The following is a 12275-nucleotide window of genomic DNA, read 5'->3' on the forward strand; positions in this document are numbered from 1 at the left end:
AGTGGGCCATAGAAAGCCTATTTTATTTTTTTTTTGGGTTTTAGAAATTCTCCCTGAAAAAAGGGAGATTAATATTGGCCTCTGGGCTTGTGTGCCAGTTGTGAGCGTGCCATCTGTGCCAGTCCTGAGCGTGCCATCTCTCTCACAAATAGTGGGCCATAGAAAGCCTATTTAAATATTTTTTTGGTTTTATAAATTCTCCCAGAAAAAAAGGGAGATTAATATTGGCCTCTGGGCTTCTGTGCCAGTCCTGAGCGTGCCATCTGTGCCAGTCCTGAGCGTCCCATCTCTCTCACAAATAGTGGGCCATAGAAAGCCTATTTTATTTTTTTTTTGGGTTTTAGAAATTCTCCCTGAAAAAAGGGAGATTAATATTGGCCTCTGGGCTTGTGTGCCAGTTGTGAGCGTGCCATCTGTGCCAGTCCTGAGCGTGCCATCTCTCTCACAAATAGTGGGCCATAGAAAGCCTATTTAAATATTTTTTTGGTTTTATAAATTCTCCCAGAAAAAAAGGGAGATTAATATTGGCCTCTGGGCTTCTGTGCCAGTCCTGAGCGTGCCATCTGTGCCAGTCCTGAGCGTCCCATCTCTCTCACAAATAGTGGGCCATAGAAAGCCTATTTTATTTTTTTTTGGGGTTTTAGAAATTCTCCCTGGAAAAAAAAAGGGAGATTAATATTGCCCTTTGGGCTTGTGTGCCAGTACTAAGCGTTCCATCTCTCTCTCTCTCTCTGTCAGTGGGCCATAGAACGCCTATTTTTGGTTTTATTTGTTTTCTAAATTCTCCCTGAAAAAATCATTTTATTTTATTTGGTTTCTAAATTCTTCCTGATAAAATCATATTTTTTTTATTATTTTTATTTCTAAAGTCTCCCTGAAAAAAAAAAAAAAAAAACAACCAAAAAAACAGTGGGAGATTAATATTGGCCTTTCTGCTTGTGTGCCAGTCTTGACTCCTGGGTGTGCCATCTCTCTCTCTCTCTCTCTCTCTCTCTCTCCAATTGTGGTCCATAGAAAGCCTATATTTTTTTTCCTTGATTTGGGTTCTAAAATCTACCAGAGAAAATAACTACATCAATCATTGGTAGAAAAATATTGGCCTCTGGGTTTGTGTGCCACTCCTGACTCCTGTGTGCGTCATCTCTCAGTCAGTGGGCCATAGAACGCCTATTTTTGGTTTTATTTGTTTTCTAAATTCTCCCTGAAAAAATCATTTTATTTTATTTGGTTTCTAAATTCTTCCTGATAAAATCATATTTTTTTTATTATTTTTTTTTCTAAAGTCTCCCTGAAAAAAAAAAAAAAAAACAGTGGGAGATTAATATTGGCCTTTCTGCTTGTGTGCCAGTCTTGACTCCTGGGTGCGTCATCTCTCAGTCAGTGGGCCATAGAACGCCTATTTTTGTTTTTATTTGTTTTATAAATTCTCCCTGAAAAAATCATTTTATTTTATTTGGTTTCTAAATTCTTCCTGATAAAATCATATTTTTTTTATTATTTTTTTTTCTAAAGTCTCCCTGAAAAAAAAAAAAAAAAAACAACCAAAAAAACAGTGGGAGATTAATATTGGCCTTTCTGCTTGTGTGCCAGTCTTGACTCCTGGGTGTGCCATCTCTCTCTCTCTCTCTCTCTCTCTCCAATTGTGGTCCATAGAAAGCCTATATTTTTTTTCCTTGATTTGGGTTCTAAAATCTACCAGAGAAAATAACTACATCAATCATTGGTAGAAAAATATTGGCCTCTGGGTTTGTGTGCCACTCCTGACTCCTGTGTGCGTCATCTCTCAGTCAGTGGGCCATAGAACGCCTATTTTTGTTTTTATTTGTTTTATAAATTCTCCCTGAAAAAATCATTTTATTTTATTTGGTTTCTAAATTCTTCCTGATAAAATCATATTTTTTTTATTATTTTTTTTTCTAAAGTCTCCCTGAAAAAAAAAAAAAAAAAACAACCAAAAAAAACAGTGGGAGATTAATATTGGCCTTTCTGCTTGTGTGCCAGTCTTGACTCCTGGGTGTGCCATCTCTCTCTCTCTCTCTCTCCAATTGTGGTCCATAGAAAGCCTACATTTTTTTTCCTTGATTTGGGTTCCAAAATCTACCAGAGAAAATAACTCCATCAATCATTGGTAGAAAAATATTGGCCTCTGGGCTTGTGTGCCACTCCTGATTCCTGTGTGCGTCATCTCTCACTCAGTGGCCCATAGAAAGCATATAGTTTGTTACATTTGTTTTCTAAATTCTCCCTGCAAAAATCTATTTTTTTTTTTTTGGGGGGTTTCTAAAGTGTTCCTGAAAAAAATAAAAATAAAAAAAAAATAATAGTGTGACATTAATATTAACATTTGTGCTTCAGTGACAGTCCTGCGTGTGGGGCATCTCTCTAATTTGCAGCCACCAAAAAAAGAGTGTGTAACATTGGGCCTGATTTTCGCTGTGGTCTCACCAACCTGTAAAGGGGTAGCTAAATCATACTGAAGTTATAGCTCACCGTGTAAGTTGTGTGACTGCAACAAATAACGTTAGTTTGGTTACGTTTTTAAAACAATGAGGAAGTCTAGTGGAAGAGGTCGTGGCCGGGGGCGTTCATTGTCAGCTGGTAATGAGGGTAGTGGTAGTGGTGGAGCATCAGGTGGTCGTGGGGGAAAAAATATTGCACCTAAGTCTGGAGCTGTGGAGCCAGGTTCGTCGTCCGGCTACACAAGGCCTCGAACGCTCCCTTTTCTGGGATTAGGAAAACCGCTTTTAAAGCCGGAGCAGCAAGAGCAAGTTTTGGCTTATCTTGCTGACTCAGCCTCTAGCTCTTTTGCCTCATCTCGTGAAACTGGTAAAAGTAAAAGCAGCGCGTCGTTAGTGGATGTTCACGGTCAGGGACAAGTCACTTCCTTGTCCTCTTCAGCAAAAACAACAACAGAGAAGAATGCAGCAGGCGACACAACGGGTTACTCCATGGAGCTCTTTACACATACCGTCCCTGGCTTAGAAAGTGAAGCAGTTAACAGTCCATGCCCATTACAAATTGAATCTGACATGGAGTGCACTGACGCACAGCCACAGCCAGACTACTATGCTGGTCCTTTGACTCAGACCACAACATTGCCCTCGCAGGGTGCTGATCAAGAATCAGACCCTGATGAGACTATGTTGCCCCATCACGAACGCTATACCACCGAACGACACGGTGACACAGACGAAGTTGCGCAGGAGGTACAAGAAGAGTTATTAGATGACCCAGTTCTTGACCCCGATTGGCAGCCATTGGGGGAACAGGGTGCAGGCGGCAGCAGTTCTGAAGCAGAGGAGGAGGAGGGGCCGCAGCAGGCATCAACATCGCCACAGGTTCCATCTGCCGGGCCCGTATCTTGCCCAAAACGCGTGGCAAAGCCAAAACCTGGTGGAGGACAGCGTGGCCATCCGGTTAAAGCTCAGTCTGCAATGCCTGAAAAGGTATCCGATGCTAGAAAGAGTGCAGTCTGGCATTTTTTTAAACAACATCCAATTGATCAGCGCAAAGTCATCTGTCAAAAATGTTCTACTTCCTTAAGCAGAGGTCAGAATCTGAAAAGTCTCAATACTAGTTGCATGCATAGACATTTAACCACCATGCATTTGAAAGCTTGGACTAACTACCAAACGTCCCTTAAGGTTGTTGCACCCTCGGCCAATGAAGCTAGTCATCAACGCAACATCCCTTCCGGCAGTGTAGGACCACCATTTAGCGCACCACCTGCTGTATCTGTGCAGGTATCTTTGCCAGGCCAAAGCAGTCAGGGTCAGGGAATCACCAGTTTCGTAGTAGGAAACACTGCATCTAGGGCACCGGCGGCAACAATACCATCTCCCACCGTCTCTCAGTCTGCCATGTCCACCGGCACCCCCGCTAGTTCCACGATCTCCAGCTCTCCAGTCCAGCTCACCCTACATGAGACTATGGTTAGAAAAAGGAAATACTTAGCCTCGCATCCGCGTACACAGGGTTTGAACGCCCACATAGCTAGACTAATCTCGTTAGAGATGATGCCCTACCGGTTAGTTGAAAGCGAAGCTTTCAAAGACCTGATGGACTACGCTGTACCACGCTACGAGCTACCCAGTCGACACTTTTTTTCCAGAAAAGCCATCCCAGCCCTCCACCAGCATGTTAAAGAGCGCATCGTCCATGCACTCAGGCAATCTGTGAGCACAAAGGTGCACCTGACAACAGATGCATGGACCAGTAGGCATGGCCAGGGACGTTACGTGTCCATCACGGCACACTGGGTAAATGTGGTGGATTCAGGGTCCACAGGGGACAGCAAGTTTGGGACAGTTCTGCCTAGCCCACGGTCTAGTAAACAGTTGTCTGTAGCCGTTCGCACCCCCTCCTCCTCCTCCTCCTCGTCCTCCTGCAGAAGCAAGAGCTCGTCCACAGACCGCAGTCGCACAAACACTCCATCCGCACCTGCCACTGTTGCACACCAGGTCTCCCATTATGGGGCAGCTACTGGCATACGTCAGCAGGCTGTATTGGCTATGAAGTGTTTGGGCGACAATAGACACACCGCGGAAGTTCTGTCCGAGTTCTTGCAGCAAGAAACGCAGTCGTGGCTGGGCACTGTAGATCTTGAGGCAGGCAAGGTAGTGAGTGATAACGGAAGGAATTTCATGGCTGCCATCTCCCTTTCCCAACTGAAACACATTCCTTGCCTGGCTCACACCTTAAACCTGGTGGTGCAGTGCTTCCTGAAAAGTTATCCGGGGTTATCCGACCTGCTCCTCAAAGTGCGTGGACTTTGCGCACATATCCGCCGTTCGCCTGTACACTCCAGCCGTATGCAGACCTATCAGCGTTCTTTGAACCTTCCCCAGCATCGCCTAATCATAGACGTTGCAACAAGGTGGAACTCAACACTGCACATGCTTCAGAGACTGTGCGAACAGAGGCGGGCTGTTATGTTTTTGTGGGAGGATACACATACACGGGCAGGCAGTAGGATGGCAGACATGGAGTTGTCAGGTGTGCAGTGGTCGAAGATTCAAGACATGTGTCAAGTCCTTCAGTGTTTTGAGGAATGCACACGGCTGGTTAGTGCAGACAACGCCATAATAAGCATGAGCATCCCCCTAATGCGTCTGCTGATGCAAAGTTTGACGCACATAAAGGATCAGGCGTCTGCACCAGAGGAAGAGGAAAGCCTTGATGACAGTCAGCGATTGTCTGGTCAGGGCAGTGTACATGACGAGGTACCGGGCGAAGAGGAGGTGGAGGATGAGGAGGATGATGGGGATGAGTATATTTTTAATGAGGAAGCTTTCCCGGGGGCACGGGAAATTGGTGGCGTGGCAAGGCCGGGTTCTGGTTTTTTGAGGGACACAAGTGACGTAGATTTGCCTGCAACTGCCCCTCAACCAAGCACAACCGCAGATTTGACAACGGGAACTTTGGCCCACATGGCGGATTATGCCTTGCGTATCCTCAAAAGGGACACACGCATTACAAAAATGATGAACGATGACGATTACTGGTTGGCCTGCCTCCTTGATCCTCGCTATAAAGGCAAATTGCAAAATATTATGCCACATGAGAACTTGGAACTAATATTAGCAACAAAACAATCAACTCTTGTTGACCGTTTGCTTCTGGCATTCCCTGCACACAGCGCCCGTGATCGTTCTCACACGAGCTCCAGGGGCCAGCAGACCAGAGGTGTTAGAGGGGCAGAAATCAGAAGTGGCGTTGGACAGAGGGGTTTTCTGACCAGGTTGTGGAGTGATTTTTCTATGACCGCAGACAGGACAGGTACTGCAGCATCAATTCAAAGTGACAGGAGACAACATTTGTCCAGTATGGTTACAAACTATTTTTCATCCCTTATCGACGTTCTCCCTCAACCGTCATTCCCATTTGATTACTGGGCATCCAAATTAGACACCTGGCCAGAATTGGCAGAATATGCATTGCAGGAGCTTGCTTGCCCGGCAGCTAGTGTCCTATCAGAAAGAGTATTCAGTGCTGCAGGTTCAATACTAACAGAAAAAAGGACTCGTCTGGCTACCCAAAATGTAGATGATCTAACCTTCATTAAAATGAACCACAACTGGATTTCAAAATCTTTTGCCCCACCCTGCCCGGCTGACACCTAGCTTTCCTATGAAAAGGTCTTGCCTGTGGACTATTCTGAATGACTTTTCCAATCTCGTAATTTTCTTCACCTGATTGTCCAGCATACGACATGTTTCCACCTCACGAAATGGCCAAACTCCCCACACGGGGCCGTGCTATCGCCACTTTGCGCTTGGACCCTTGAGAGTGCTGTTTGTCTGAAGAGGTGGGTGTGGCCGCTTTTGGTCGACGGCACTGCCACTGGGTCCCTCATAGTACAATAAAGTGTCTCTGGCGGTGGTGGTGCGCACCCAACGTCAGACACACCGTTGTAATATGAGGGGCCCTGTGCCTGTACCGCCGGCCACAAGACAGTTCCCCCCCCCAGCTCAAACAGTGCTCTACCACTAGCAAAATTATCTCTCACAGCTTCACCAATGTGTAGTCTAGCCGCTGACATCCTTCAATGCCTGGCACTGACAATACCATTGTTTTGACATTTTTGTTATGTTAGGCCTTCGAAGCCTGTCTGCGGTCCCTTCTTTCTACAACTACTACACTGACCAGGCCACTGCTGGCCGTGTTACCCTGGAACCAATTTAAAAGTGCCTACAGTCAGCCCAATTTTGTTATGTTAGGCCTTCGAAGACTGTCTGCCGTCACTCCTTCCACTAGACTTCCACTGACCATACACTGCTGCCCATGTACCCCTGGAACCAATTTAAAGTGCCTACAGCCAGCCCAATTTTGTTATGTTAGGCCTTCGAAGCCTGTCTGCGGTCACTCCTTCCACTAGACTTCCACTGACCAGACCACTGCTGCCCGTGTACCCCTGGAACCAATTTAAAAGTGCCTACAGCCAGCCCAAGTTTGTTATGTTAGGCCTTGGAAGCCTGTCTGCGGTCACTCCTTCCACTAGACTTCCACTGACCAGACCACTGCTGCCCGTGTACCCCTGGAACCAATTTAAAAGTGCCTACAGCCAGCCCAAGTTTGTTATGTTAGGCCTTGGAAGCCTGTCTGCGGTCACTCCTTCCACTAGACTTCCACTGACCAGACCACTGCTGCCCGTGTACCCCTGGAACCAATTTAAAAGTGCCTACAGCCAGCCCAAGTTTGTTATGTTAGGCCTTCTAAGCCTGTCTGCGGTCCATTCTTTCAACTACTACTACACTGACCAGGTCACTGCTGCCCGTGTACCCCTGGAACCAATTTAAAATTGCCTACAGCCATGTGTTATTATTTTAGGCATTCGATGCCTGTCTGCGGTCCATTTTTTCAACTACTACTACACTGACCAGGTCACTGCTGCCCGTGTACCCCGGGAACCAATTTAAAATTGCCTACAGCCATGTGTTATTATTTTAGGCCTTCGATGCCTGTCTGCGGTCACTCCTTCCACTAGGCCTCCACTGACCACACCACTGCTGTCCGTGTACCCCTGGAACCAATTTAAAATTGCCTACAGCCAGCCCAATTTTTTTATTTTAGGCCTTCGATGCCTGTCTGCGGTCCATTCTTTCAACTACTACTACACTGACCAGGTCACTGCTGCCCGTGTACCCCTGGAACCAATTTAAAATTGCCTACAGCCATGTGTTATTATTTTAGGCCTTCGATGCCTGTCTGCGGTCACTCCTTCCACTAGGCCTCCACTGACCACACCACTGCTGTCCGTGTACCCCTGGAACCAATTTAAAATTGCCTACAGCCATGTGTTATTATTTTAGGCATTCGATGCCTGTCTGCGGTCCATTTTTTCAACTACTACTACACTGACCAGGTCACTGCTGCCCGTGTACCCCTGGAACCAATTTAAAATTGCCTACAGCCATGTGTTATTATTTTAGGCCTTCGATGCCTGTCTGCGGTCACTCCTTCCACTAGGCCTCCACTGACCACACCACTGCTGTCCGTGTACCCCTGGAACCAATTTAAAATTGCCTACAGCCATGTGTTATTATTTTAGGCCTTCGATGCCTGTCTGCGGTCACTCCTTCCACTAGGCCTCCACTGACCACACCACTGCTGTCCGTGTACCCCTGGAACCAATTTAAAATTGCCTACAGCCATGTGTTATTATTTTAGGCCTTCGATGCCTGTCTGCGGTCACTCCTTCCACTAGGCCTCCACTGACCACACCACTGCTGTCCGTGTACCCCTGGAACCAATTTAAAATTGCCTACAGCCATGTGTTATTATTTTAGGCCTTCGATGCCTGTCTGCGGTCCATTCTTTCAACTACTACTACACTGACCAGGGCACTGCTGGCCGTGTACCCCTGGAACCAACATCAGAAAATATAAAAATAAGTATTTTGCTTATAAAAAAGAAAATACTGGTGAGATATCAAATGCAGACATTTTAACATTAAAAACAAACACACAACTAAAATCTGGTACAGTACTAAAAATGGCCACCAGCTACAATTACTTTCTCCTGCAAGTAGTTAACTGAAAGTTTTTTTAAATTGAAAACACACATATGGCATCCACCGAGTGTTGTCCTGTCGCGTCTTCTTTATATTATTGCCGAGAAGATGCAAAATAATGAAAATAATAAAATCATTAATTACCAAAATAATAGAGAAAGTCAACACCACATTGCAAATAAACATTCATTCCAAATAAAGAAGCAGGGCGCGTCCGAGGGTGAGTATATACCTAATAAGAATATAATCACCCTCGGACGCGCAATGCTTATTTCCAACAGCCTTCCTTCCTAAGAATCAGCCCTTCCGTCGTGTAGAGAGACGTTGTGTTACACTCCAAGGTGTTCCCCAGGTTGCCTTTCCTGAGCTTCGATCTTCCGGCTCTCGTTTAGTAGTTCTTGGAAACTACTCTGCATTAGGCCTTCAAATTGGGTATGGGGTGTAGAGAGATGGTGTGTTCCACTCCAAGGTGTTCCCCAGGTTGCCTTTCCTGAGCTTCGATCTTCCGGCTCTCGTTTAGTAGTTGTTGGAAACTACGCTGCATTAGGCCTTCAAATTGGGTATGGGGTGTAGCGAGAGGGTGTGTTACACTCCAAGGTGTTCCCCAGGTTGCCTTTCCTGAGCTTCGATCTTCCGGCTCTCGTTTAGTAGTTCTTGGAAACTACACTGCATTAGACCTTCAAATTGGGTATGGGGTGTAGAGAGAGGGTGTGTTACACTCTAAGGTGTTCCCCAGGTTTCCTTGCCATTGCTTCGGTCTTCCGACTCTCGTTTAGTAGTTGTAGAAAAGTACACTGCATTAGGCCATACAAAATGGGTATGGGGTGGAGAGAGATGGTGTGTTACACTCCAAGGTGTTCCCCAGGTTGCCTTTCCTGAGCTTCTATCTTCAGGCTCTCATTAAATTGTGGTTAAATGGAACAACTGCATTTGGCGTACTAGTTGGTTTGGGGCCTACTATCGGTGTCTGCCACTCCTTGCTGTTCTCCTCCACTGAACAAAGCTGTGCCGCCTGTTTACTACGGTTGCCAATTTTGAACTGCATTTCGACTACTTACTGATTTGGCCCTACTCTCTGTGTCAGCCTCTCATTCCAGTTGTCCTCCACTGCAATGCCCCCTGGTTATTCCTGTGTTACCAATTTTGAACTGCATTTAGCCCACTTTCTTCTTTGGGCCTATATCTGTGTTTCCACTTCATCGTGCCCATTGCCCAGCCAGTGATAGATGAGTCTGCTGGTACATTGACCCATAACGCAACATTCCCCGTGCACGCTACACAACAACATTGTGACCCTGCTGAAAGTCAGGTTGCTCTTCCCGCATACCATACCACCTTACACGGGGACAAAGAGGAAGGTGCAGATGAAAGTGCAGGTTCCTTCATCAGGTGGGGGGAGGAATACTAGTTGGCGACGTCACTGGCACAGGGCCTCTCATAGTACGCAAAAGTGTTGCTGCCGGTGGGAGGCGCCCCCGCCGTGCAAACACACCGCTGTACTTTGAGGGGCCCTGTGCCAGTGCCAATGCCAACGAGTGGGCCCCCCCTGCTTGCTCAGGTTCACAGCACTTGCAAAGTTGAAATACTTACCTCTCCCTGCTCCACTGCCGTGACGTGGTCCAGATTTCCTGGGCCCACTAATTACTTGAACCAGCCCTACCCCCCACAACTTTAGCCAAATGACCCCCAATTTCAAATGCCTTCCAATTATTATAAGGTAAATTACGCTTGACAAGCTTCATTAAGAAGAATGGATGGTTTTGACATTAAAATGGCCACTCTAGGTGTTTTCCTGGCCCCCACTCACTGCCGACTATGCTGCCCCATTGACTTGCATTGGGTTTCGTGTTTCGGTCGATCCCGACTTTACGTCATAATCGGCCGATTTCACTCGACCCGACTTTGGACATAGTCGGGTTTCGCAAAACCCGGCTCGACTCTAAAAAGGTCAAGGTCGCTCAACTCTAGTGGCCACCTTCAAGCTTGTGCGGTGAATTGGCCTCCATAACATAGTGTGTCAGAGATTTACATTGTGTCTTTGCTTTTACAGTAAAGAATCCCCATGCATGGTGATTCTGTAAACCTTCTTTCCTTTAGACATGGAGGATGTCTTCTTGTTTATGACCAGTTGGAATACATTTTCCCACCAGCATCAGTCATATGGGGCATTAGTCTGAGTTCTCATTAGTTGGGCCTCCACTGATCAACAAGTGATCACCTCTTCTATATAACCCGATAAATGTGCAATTAATAGAGTTGACACTGTGTTACAGATCCTAGAGCCAGGTCGTAGAGAACGACTAGGTCTGAAAATGGCAAATGAAGCTGCTGCCAAAAACAGGGCAAAGAAGCAGGAAGCTTTAAGGAGGGTGACGGAGAATCTGGCCAGGTAAGTACAGCCCGGTATTCAAATGCGTTTTAGGTGACAGTAAAAATTCTAAATTCTGATTTTGATTGTCCTTTTTCTGTCGTTAATTTGTAATGTTTGTTTGTCCACAGCTTGACACCTAAGGGCCTCAGTCCATCCATGTCCCCTGCTCTTCAGCGTTTGGTGAATAGAACGTCAAGCAAGTACACCGATAAAGCTCTAAGGGCCAGCTATACTCCATCTCCTGCTCACAGCAGCTTGCATGTCTGTAAAACCCCAGGAGGCTCACGCTTAACACCTACTGTTACTCCCACATCAGGGGCTTCATCACAAACTCCGACTGCACCTGATCCCACCTCCATTACCGATAACTTACTACACTTACCCAAACGAAGAAAAGCATCAGACTTCTTTTGAGTGGTGTGAGGGAAATTGGGCGCTGTCTTGGCGGCCTGGTCCAAACACTGGATAATGGACCATTGTGGCACCAGAGTATAAATATTACTCTCTTTATAGAGAGAAACGATGGAATTTGTAATTTAATAGCAACTGGATGTGTAAATAAACTGTTTTTGAATTATTTAATTGCTCAAAGATCTAATGTTTGTGCAGTATACATTTTTGCATTATTCAAATTTTATATTTTGTGAACATAAATGTTTTTCCCTCTGTATATAAGTGTTTTGTTTTTAACTTGCTACTTATGTTGATGCTGCCACAGGTGGGATGTGCTTCTGCATGGAACTCCTTTGATTTGTACATGACTATCAATAAAATTTTGTCAAAGCCAAATACCAGGAAGTATCAAATGCAAAGCAGCTTTATGTAAGACATGACATACCAACAAGAGACACAAAATGCAGCATCAAAAACGCTATAAAAACGCACGTGGAAGAAAGGGACTCAAAAAAACGAAAGAAAGCTGATTTAGATTATAGGTGCAGAATTGGTGCATAAATTCTGCAACATCAAAACTCACCAAAATCTCATAGTGGGAACATGGCTTTGGGCAGTGCTGACAAACAGAGATGTACTTGTTTCCCATGGACGCGTCTGCTCAGTAACCGAAGACTGCGGCAACTAGACCACCAAGTGCGGTATGTGTTTGGCTGTAGCAGTTGGGTTACTGGAACAGCATGTGATCAGATGTTTCTCTGATGACCTTCGATATCAGCACTTGACCGCAAGAGCCTGCAGTAGATACATTGGGGTAACAGGTGGCGAGTATACCTAAGTTTTATATTTTATAATGGCCCATTCCTAAGAAAAATGTAATGCTGGATTCCCCTTTAAAAGTAATCTGAGTTGGGGCTGAAAGCCTAATTTGAACACTGGGTCATTTACTAGTCTTCTTTATATAGTTTTACTTCCTGCGGATTTCATAGTTATCCCGGT

At 45.6% G+C, this 12275-nt stretch overlaps 1 protein-coding gene across 2 annotated transcripts in view; it reads left to right on the forward strand.

The window, feature by feature from the left end:
• Nucleotides 1-11672, forward strand: part of LOC138669982 (splicing factor ESS-2 homolog) — a 103861-nt gene extending 92189 nt beyond the window's left edge. For both annotated transcript variants that reach the window (XM_069756915.1, XM_069756924.1), the window contains 2 exons: nt 10786-10901; nt 11012-11672. In XM_069756915.1, coding sequence (XP_069613016.1) covers nt 10786-10901; nt 11012-11297 — 402 coding nt within the window. In that variant the 3' untranslated portion in view covers nt 11298-11672. The remainder of the gene's footprint in view (nt 1-10785; nt 10902-11011) is intronic.
• Nucleotides 11673-12275: the final 603 nt, after the last annotated feature.

This window comes from Ranitomeya imitator, chromosome 1 (assembly GCF_032444005.1).
Source record: "Ranitomeya imitator isolate aRanImi1 chromosome 1, aRanImi1.pri, whole genome shotgun sequence".
Taxonomy (NCBI): Eukaryota; Metazoa; Chordata; class Amphibia; order Anura; family Dendrobatidae; genus Ranitomeya; species Ranitomeya imitator.